The sequence below is a fragment of the Populus alba genome, chromosome 11 (genome assembly GCF_005239225.2).
Source record: "Populus alba chromosome 11, ASM523922v2, whole genome shotgun sequence".
NCBI lineage: Eukaryota > Viridiplantae > Streptophyta > Magnoliopsida > Malpighiales > Salicaceae > Populus > Populus alba.
In genome coordinates, this window is record NC_133294.1 from 4,772,604 (window position 1) to 4,782,589 (window position 9,986).

The 9,986-nt window shown below is 33.0% G+C and overlaps 1 protein-coding gene across 2 annotated transcripts; it reads left to right on the forward strand.

Annotated features, from left to right (window-relative positions):
* The first annotated feature begins 4,215 nt into the window (after positions 1-4,215).
* LOC118042550 (uncharacterized GPI-anchored protein At1g61900) lies at positions 4,216-9,404 on the forward strand. 2 transcript variants are annotated; one of them, XM_035050250.2, is made up of 8 exons: positions 4,228-4,619; positions 5,765-5,944; positions 6,030-6,635; positions 7,256-7,501; positions 7,700-7,711; positions 8,038-8,178; positions 8,311-8,355; positions 8,959-9,404. In XM_035050250.2, exons 1-8 carry the CDS (start codon positions 4,343-4,345, stop codon positions 9,027-9,029), a joined length of 1,578 nt encoding a protein of 525 aa, XP_034906141.1. In that variant the 5' UTR covers positions 4,228-4,342; the 3' UTR covers positions 9,030-9,404. The 2 variants fall into 2 exon arrangements, with proteins under 2 accessions (XP_073268853.1, XP_034906141.1); XM_073412752.1 differs by lacking the exons at positions 7,700-7,711; positions 8,038-8,178; positions 8,311-8,355; positions 8,959-9,404 and adding an exon at positions 7,639-7,685 and having other exon boundaries at positions 4,216-4,619.
* The last annotated feature ends 582 nt before the right edge of the window (positions 9,405-9,986 follow it).

The following is a 9,986-nucleotide window of genomic DNA, read 5'->3' on the forward strand; positions in this document are numbered from 1 at the left end:
TTTCTCTGTCTAAAAGCTCTCCGCTCAGTCGTTCAGATCATTGTCTTTGCGTAGCAGAACAGATTAACACCATGGGAAATTGCTGTAGAAGTGCATCATCATCTGTATGGGCCGGTGATGACTGGGGGTCGATGACACGTGATAAGCATCAAGTCGGAATGTTTGATGAAGCTGATGATCCCGAGGAACATGGCGCTAGCATTGGAAGAAGGAGGCCGCTTGACACGAGCTGTTCGTCTTCAGGCTCTACCAGAGAGGTGAAGATCAAGATTACAAAGAGGGAACTAGAAGAGATAATAATGGCTAGGGTTAATAACAAGCAGGGGTTATCCATGGAAGAAGTCCTGCTGGCTAGGTCGATATTAGAGTACTCCAGTAGTGATCATGAATTTGAAATGGAGCATCCTCATGGCGACTGGAAGCCTTCCCTCCAAAGTATTCCCGAGCTGAATTAGATCAGCTAATTTAATTTGTTGACGCTGTAAATGTAGTCGCCGGAACCCAAGTTCCTTTACCTAGCCAGCTCTAGGTTTGTGTTAGGGTAGCTCCAAAACCCTAGAGATATATAAATTTTGTATATATATAGGGGAAGGTTGAAGATTTTGTTATGTTTCATCGTGAATGTACAGAAATTAAATTAATATATTTTTTTTATGGATTGTTTTTAATATCTCAAAATTATATTTATTTTAAACATCTCTCTGATTAAGTATGTTTTTATCAATTTTATCTTTATCAATTTGATGTTCGAACATCAATTAAGTGCAACAAAAAAAACTTTAAAAATAATTCCCCCCCCCCAACTGTTGACAAGATATATTGTAAAAAAAAGAATCAACACTTAATGTTTGTTTTTAGAAAGTGGTTTGAAATTCTGAAAAATAGATTATGTTTTAATGTTACTCATGAAAAATGAGTTATTTTTCAGTGTGGTTATACCATAATAGTTTTTTTTAAAATTTATTAAAAGAATAGGGACAAAAACTAACGGATGAAAATGTTGAAGGAGGATAAAAATAAAAGAAAAAAAATCAATTTTATAAATTATTCAAAAAAAATAGCAATTCAAAGAATAGAGATTAAATTTAATGAATAAAAAAATTAAAAGATGATGAAATAAAAAAAATTTAATTTTATAAATTATTTCAAGTAAATAGATAACAATCAAAAGAATGCAAACCAAATATAATAAAAAATAAAACTTGAATTAAAAAATAAAATAAAAATAATTAAAAAACCAAGAATCAATTACCGATTATTAATTAACAATCTAACCAGTAAAAAAGCTTGAATTAAGAAAAAAATAATGTTTGACGAGATCCAGCCCATTAAAGAGCAAAGCCCTGCATTTCACCATCAAACACTTGGCCTAGTAACCTCACTGGACTTTTTCTCAGCCCAGAAGCTGTGATTACAAACAAAATCCCAAATGACAAAAGTGTACGAGAAAGAAGGTGGTGGCCTTCATAAATGCCCATGAAACGAGCACCACAGCCATGAAACCCCACCACACTGCCCTGCCCAACCACCCATATTTCACCACTTTGATCCTAGGGTTCTTGGACATGATTAAAACTCTCTCGAGGTTCTAATGTACTTGATTAAAGCTTCACGAATTTCACATCATCGTATGACTATTAGGTGAGTCCCTCTCATTACCAATCTTTTCATGTTTTTTATGATCGGAATATTAATGACAGGAAATCCAACGATGTATGTGCACTTTAAGAGCTTGGATTCCCTGATCACCAGTTTTCAAATATCAAATAGCATCACGGATAGTTCATTTTCTAGGTTTTATTTTTTATTTTTTATATGTGCTGCATTTAATAAAGATAGTAGGAAGTAAGAAATTCAATCAATGATAACCAAAATATTTTTAAAATACTTATATCGTGACATGTTAAATGACTTTTTTTAAAAAAAAATATTGTGATGGTGGCACATCGGATTGATTCGTACTAATCATAATTAACTCGTTAAATTTACGATTTATGATATAAGATTGTGATAAAATTATAGAATCCTTAGAAAGTCTAATTACAAAGAATCAAATATTGAAAGCTAAAAGCAAAAAAACATATAAAAAGATATATAAAAAAAATAAACTCAAATAAACTTATATCAAAAAAGGGTGTAATGACTTGAGTTGGGGCAAATCTTTTCAGAAGTAAGTAGAATGATATTAAAGTAACACTAGGATTTTTAAAGAAAGAAAACATAAGTTAAGTTAATTTAATAATATAAAAAAAGCAAATACCATGAAAAAAAAACTCAAGTAAATTTCCTAAATTTAAATTAATATTATAAAATTATAACCTATGAAATCTTAGACCTAAGCTTAATTAAAAATGCTGATTTTCAACTAATTTAATATTAAAGGATAAAATTAAAAAAAAAAATCTAAAAAACTTATCAAAGCATAATAATAGCAATAAAAAAAGGATCAAACCTGATAGAAAAAAAATAAAAAAAATAAAATTGTAAAAAAAAATTGAAAAGTTGATATGACTTTTTCAAGGGATAGCAATGCCAAATCAAGGTAGAGCAGGAGAGAGAGAGAAAAAAATAGTGCCAAACTAAATAGAATCATCGCGCATGCATCACCTAGAGAGAAAGAAAAAGCCTGGATGAATCAATTAATGCTATAAAAGCACAACTGTGATCACTTGTCATATGTATCGTTTGAAGTTGTCGAAACTACTGCATCAACAACTTTTTTTTTTTATTATTTTTTCAAAGACATAAATGCCTCTAAAACTAGATGATAATAAGGGAAATTGAGTCATGTTTACTAATATGATCTTGAAGTCATCGTTAAAAAAAATTGATGGTAAGGGAATTGAGTCATGACATTGTTTATAGTGAAGTGAAATTCCTATAAAACTCCTAGATCATGGTCAATTGTTTTTTAAACTTTTAAAGGAAATACAATAATTTAATTGTCATTAAATTTTTAAAAGATAGCGCTACCCTAAACAAATAAAAAATGACCAATTTTATAAAATGATCTTTTTACCCCTCAAGTCCCTCACGTGTAGTTTATTTGAATTTTTTTTTTTTTTTATGTTATGGGCAAGATTATAATTTTATTATTGTAATCTCTGGTAAATCATATATATAATAGTTTTTCTATATTTTAAGGTTTTCGTAATTATATTTATTTATTTATAAATATTGAGTTGTAGGTACTTTTAGCTTTAAGATGAATGACAACATGCGATTTTTAAAAATCTTGTGGAGTTCATGAATGTTTAGAATGCAACTGCAAATATATATTTTCTTAAATTATGTTTGGTGATAAAAAAAAAAACACTTAAACTATGATACAAAACAAACACTATAATTTGTTATTGAAAAATATTTTTAAAAATATATTTTTTATTTTTTTAACGATTGAATTTTGTTGTGAATAAACTCTTATATTAATAAAGACAAAACTTATTTTTAAAGATAAACACTGTCTCAAACACAAGAGATAAATACAATAGAAAAAAGAGGTGACAAATGTTTTTGCACTTTCTATTTTGAAATTATATAAATTAACTTTAATGTTTGTTAAAGATAATTTTTTTTTATCCTTTTATCTTTATTTCTTTAACCAAATACTTTTTTATTTTTTATATATTCTTCCTATCTTAAAACATTAACCAAATATATCATAAGATACTATCTCGAAAACATAAAATAAGAAGACAATTGGAACATATGAATATGGCTTTATCTTTTGAAAAGAAAGACATTCACTTTAAAACTATTTTAAAAATATTTTTATTTTTATATATTTATTTTTATTTCAAATTTAATTTTGTCATTTTTATATAAATATCTTCTATATTAGAATATAATCATTGGCAATTCAAGTGATTTTGAAAGTTTATTTGATATCATGTTTCATGATGTTTTTTAATAGTGTATTTTATTTAAAAATATATTAAAATAATTATTTTTAGATGTTTTTTTTACTTCTAATATTACTACATTAAAATCATAAAAAATCACTAAAAATATCAATTTTTTTTTCAAGTCAAATATATTCTTAAAACACACTCAAGCACAATTCCAATAAAAAAAATGTTTCTTAAGTCATACTTCTCTGCTCATCAGATAAAAATAGAATATAATAGACCTTCTTAATTAACCTTTCTTTAAACAAATGCCACTCCTGCCAAGTGTACAAGACTCCAATGTGGGGAGAGCTAAGAAGTGGAGAAATAGGAAGAAAGGGCAATTAATGGCGCTGCTGTGCTATTAAAACTCAGTTTCGATGTCATTATGTTATGTAGGGCCCTCTAATGAATAAATAGTAAATACTCTCTCTTTTAGTCTTTAGTGTACAGCTATGCTGAAACTGCACTTGTCCCCACACACTTATAACATTAACAAGCTTTGCTTTCATGGCTTCTTCTCTCTTCACACATACACGAGACCTTTCTCTGAATTCCAAGTCACAAACTTCTTACCACTAAGCCTTCCTCTTCACTTCGTTTCAGTCTGTTTTGGGCTTCTTGCGGTTGTTTTTGGGTTTAATTTCAGTGGAGGAATGAATGAAGGGGTGTCTCTCAAGCTGAAGCTGAGTCTGAGTATGGTTTTTGTGGAGGTGCTTCTGTTGATTTCGAGTGAGTATTTATCTTTTATTTGCTTTTATGGTAAATGGGTTTTGGTTATTATTGCATGATCTGTGAGTTTTCTCAGCTGGGTGGTTTCAAGGTGATGGTTTTTGCGGGGTGATTGTAATTGGGTTTTTGGTAGTCTTATGGCTCTCTATGTTGGGTTTGTGCAAATGGGGTTTCTGGAATTAATCAATTCTGTGGTTTTTTTGCCTAAAGTTGTAGACTTTGTGTAGGGTGATTGATCGTATGTTATCTGATATGCAATATTGACTCTCTAACTTGCGGTCCTTTATCGAGCTGCTTTATCTCCTGTTGATAATATTAAGTTACAATTGTTGTTTGAGTGTAGTGTATCTTTAGCTGTGCTTTTAGTAATGTATAATATAATGTGATGGTGTTGTAGGTTTAGTGTTCAGTTAGGTTTCCTTTCATATGGCAATGACTAACAAAGAGAGAAGATGTTTGGTCAGGTTTGGGAAGAGTTCATTTAAACTGATTATTTGGCAAGTTTTGCATCACTAACTTGCTGCTTGAAACATTGGGGGTAATGGTAATAATGCCTTTCTTTTATATTTGGATTTGATCTACCTGCTATTTTGGGGAGGAGTTGGCTTTCTAGTTCTTAACATGATTTAGATTATATGGTTCTGAGAAAAGCAAAACTTTTGTTACTTACAACCTACTGACTGTGTAGTTTGATATCCAACTTCAAAAGAACAATTCTTTAACAAACATTATTTTCAGGGGAGAGGTCAGAAATTTTCCTGTCTTTGGCAATTTCTACTTAGTATGGTGATCAATGTGGCTGGTGCATGATTGATAGGCCCTGTGAATAACTGCTATTGTTGTTTTTAATGCAGGCAGTGAACAACCGTTTAGTGCTTCATTTGTTTACAAGATGCTTGTCTTGCTGCATTATATTTGCTCTTGAACTATCCTTTCTTGCTTGTTTTTTCTGCACACTAAACAATCAAGTATCATGATCTGCTTTCCTTTTTTTCACTGATCGTTATTTAGATTGAATGATACCTTAAATTTACATTCGATTTTCAACTGTGGTTGCAATGTAGTGGTGCATCAAAGCTTTTATTTTTACATAAAATCTTAATTTCTTGAGTTTTCGTCACAATGAGCCAATCTTTCTGCTATAGGTCTGAATGAATGTCACTGCAGCCCATTCAATGATTTTGGAGGTCCATTGTCTACTGACAGAAGAGTAGATGGTTTTCTTCCTGAGATCTCTCCAAATTCAGCTCCTCAGCCCCTTCTTCCTCTTCTTGCACCTACTCCTTTAGCACCTTTCACAAACAGTACTGTCCCAAAGTTATCAGGTAGTCTGGTCAGTTTTGATTTGGATGGCATTTGAGTTGAAAGGCCCAGTTTTGTTTTAAATATTGTGATCTTCTCCTTTTGTAGGACAATGCACATTAAATTTCACTGCTGCCCAAAGTTTGATGAGCACAACATCAATTGATTGTTGGTCTGTTTTTGCGCCATTGCTGGCTAATGTTATATGCTGTCCACAGTTAGAAGCCACTCTTGCAATACTTGTTGGCCAATCCAGTAAAGATACCAATGCTCTTGCTTTAAATGGGACTGTTTCAAAGTATTGCCTTTCAGATATTGAGCAAATTTTGGCGGGTCAGGGTGCAGCAGCTAATGTGAATAAGATATGCTCAATTCATCCTTCAAATCTCACTGAAGGGGCTTGCCCTGTTAAGGATGTCAATGAATTCGAGGGCACTGTGGATTCTTCCAAGCTACTTGCTGCCTGTGAAAGTATTGATCCTGTTAAAGAATGTTGTAATCAAGTATGTCAAAATGCCATATTAGAAGCTGCGACAAAAATTGCATTAAAAGGTTCTGAAGTGTTGAGCATAGCTGGGTCCCGTGGTTTAACTGAGCAGTCAACAAAGGTTGTTGATTGTAAACAGATTGTACTCCGATGGCTGGCTGGTAAACTCGATCATTCTCGTGCAAAGGAGGTTCTCAGAGGACTATCTAATTGCCAAGTTAATAACGGTGAGTTTGAAATTGTGGATATCACAAACTTGTTTTTTGTTATGGCCAGAAATTATCAGAATTACCGTTGGCCATTTATTCAGTTCCAGGAATCCTGTGATGACAGCATGTGGCACCTCTGTGGATTATCAAATAATTAGTCAACTCTTTTTCCAGGAGATATCTCTTAACAGCAAAAGTGTCGATTATCAAATAATTAGTCAACTCTTCTTCCAAGAGATATCTCTTAACAGAAAAAGTGATTATGTATCTATTAGGGTGCATGCAAGCATATAATGTGCATCAGCATACTGCATCTTACAAGTCTTTTTTTGTCTCTTTGGTGCTTTGTGCCTTAGCAGTCCAGCCACCACTGTGCACAAGAAGCAGGATTTAATTGATGGTGGTAGTACATCCCACTTCCCTTTTGGTGAAAGTAGTAATGACGTCTTTTATTCATTAAAAAAAATTCTCACTTTCCATATGAGATGTACTACTTTATTTTTTAGCATTGTTAATTTTTTTATGGGGGTCTGCACATTGCCCTTGATTCATGACTTTACCCAGTAGTGGCAATCCCTTCAGCAGGCCTCATCAGCAAGTACTCTGTTCTCATTTTTCTCTTGTGCTTTCTGTGTCAGTTTGCCCTCTGGTTTTCCCCGATATGAGACATGTTGCAAAGGGCTGTGGGAATGGGATTAGTAACAAGACAGAATGTTGCAGTGCCATGGAGAGCTACGTGTCTCACTTGCAGAAGCAGAGCCTCGTAACCAACTTGCAAGCTCTGAATTGTGCTACAACTCTAGGAATGAAGTTACAGAGGTCAAATATTACAAAAGATGTTTATAGCCTTTGTCATATAACCCTTAAGGATTTCTCCCTTCAAGGTTGGTGTTTCCAATTTTTAAACTAACTTTTTTTTTTTCTTTTTTTCTTTAGCACCCTCTCCCAAATCTCAATTTCCCTCTGTTGATATATTGCAAGCATTTTCTTTCAGACAAATTTAAATCAGACACTAATGCAGGATTCTTTTCTTATTTTGCTCTTTATATATGATTCTGGTGATCAACAATGACACACCTCAGTTGCAATTCAAGGTATGGATCATACTTATGAAGTTTTCATTTCATTTTCAAACTTAGCATCCATATAAGCATGTCAAATTCTGAAAGCCATCATGCTGCTGCTAAGGATCGCCAATATGCTTCTTATAAGTATGCAACTAATGCCCGATGAGCCCATGGCATGGAAATCTGATCTTCAGCCTTGGGTTGTGGGCAGTTGATTCTTAACAATTTTCTTGTGTTTTTTACCACGATTGGAATTGGCTAGTCTATCATAATTACACAGAGTATCTTTAGCTTGAATTATTTTATGCAATTGAATTTAACTTGTTTGCTTCATCTTCTCCTCTTCCATTTAGAGTCTGGATGCCTTCTACCAAGCTTGCCTTCTGATGCAACATTTGATCAGTACTCAGGGATTAGCTTCATTTGTGATTTGAATGACAATATTCCTGCTCCATGGCCATCTACATCTCAGTTATCAGCATCATGCAATAAAAGTATGTCCAACCCATCATTGTTAGTTCGTTGGATGGTTCTTCATTTAATAATTGAAGTTATTTCTTCCATTTAAGTTCTTATTTCTCCTCTTCCATATTCTTTGATGTTAACCTGAACTTATTGATTTGCAGCCATAAAAATTCCAGCACTTCCTGCTGCTGCAAATGCTCAAAGTGGTAAGAATATTCCAACTTATGCCCATGCTTCCTCTGGAATACCATTATCCAGAAAATGAATCTAATGTGTTTTAACCATCGAAATTTGTAAAGCTTGCTCTAGTTTGTTTAAATGTAGTCCTGCATGTTATCTTCACAAAAACATCTTTCATTGTGATTTGGAAAGTAGGAAGGCTGTTATAAAATAAGCTGTTCGAGTTACATGCGTGAAAATCTCATTGTATTTGCTCTTCTACTTCTGGCTTAGCATGTGAATTAGATGGCTCGTATGTATTTTCATATTTACTTAAGAGCTAGAAGCTTTACCAACTTCCATTGATACCAAAACATTCTGTTTAATTCCAAAAGCTCCACTCAAGATAAATTTCTGGCAGATCTTAATCCTCCTCTATCAATAACACCAACTTCAGTGACGCATGAAAGTGTACCCTATCTACATCTGAGCTATTCCTCAAATGTCTTTTTATTTTTATTTTCTTCAATTGTCCAAGTTAGTTTTGCAACCTATAAACTGGATTACAAGAAGGGCCTTTCATTTTCCTCACTAAGTACGATTTTAACTTCATAATGGCCACTCCCTGACTAAACTTATCTGCTTGACAGGTCTGTACAATGAAGATGCGATATTTTATGTGCTGTTTGCTGCCGCATCCGTTACCATGATGCTCTTGTAGTCTTTTGTTTGAGCCATTCCCGCACCTTCCCAGCACCAAGAATGTTAGCTATTGCATGACACAGTTTTTTTACTGGTTGTGGAATGAGGTTAATCATATAGAACTTGGATCGATAGAGGTCTCACATGTCTAACTCCCATCCAACCAAGCAAGCGTACCAGGGAGAGTCTCAACCCGAAGTGAATCGATCAAGTTTGCCTTTTCTGATTGTATTAATTCGTGATTCTTGCATGCTTGTTGTAATAAAATTTTTGTAAAGGAATACTAGGAAAGAGAAAAGATATAATATTGTATGTAGCAAAATCAATATAAGATACTGAATGCATCCCTATTTGACTGTCCTAAACCATGTAAAAAAATTTGGATTGCTGATCAGTTTAAGAGCTTACTGTTCTTGCTCAAAAAGCATGTCCAAATGTATTCCCCAAATTATGTCTGCTTCGGACAGCATTGCTTAGCATATAAAATCTATCAGCAAAATATAAAGTTGTATTCTGGTTTACAATGTTTATCTACACTTGAAAACAGTCCAAGGCAAGGATGTATTTGGTTAGCGGATTGCACTAGATTGAACATGGTGCAACTGTTCCATGGGGAGAGGCGGGCATAGAGGAGGCCGCGGGTAACAGTATTGTTGCCTTCAGGGCTATAGGCTGTTCTACTTCACCCTATAATCTCTTGAAAGGTAACCTCTAATTCTTAACCTTGAATCGAAAAAACTACTACATCATTGATTTAGTTTTCGCAAGCTAAAATCTTGGCTACTTTCTTAATTACTGAAAAATAAGTACTAAAAATTTGAATATTCAATATTTAGATTTTCCATGTTCATTCAATCAAAATCTCGGTCATGTTACTTTTACTTGATTCTCACAATTTTTATTTGCAATCTCACAATGATGTCAAAAGGACTAATACGATGCTATGATCCCTTTATTGATAAAAGCTTTTTCAATA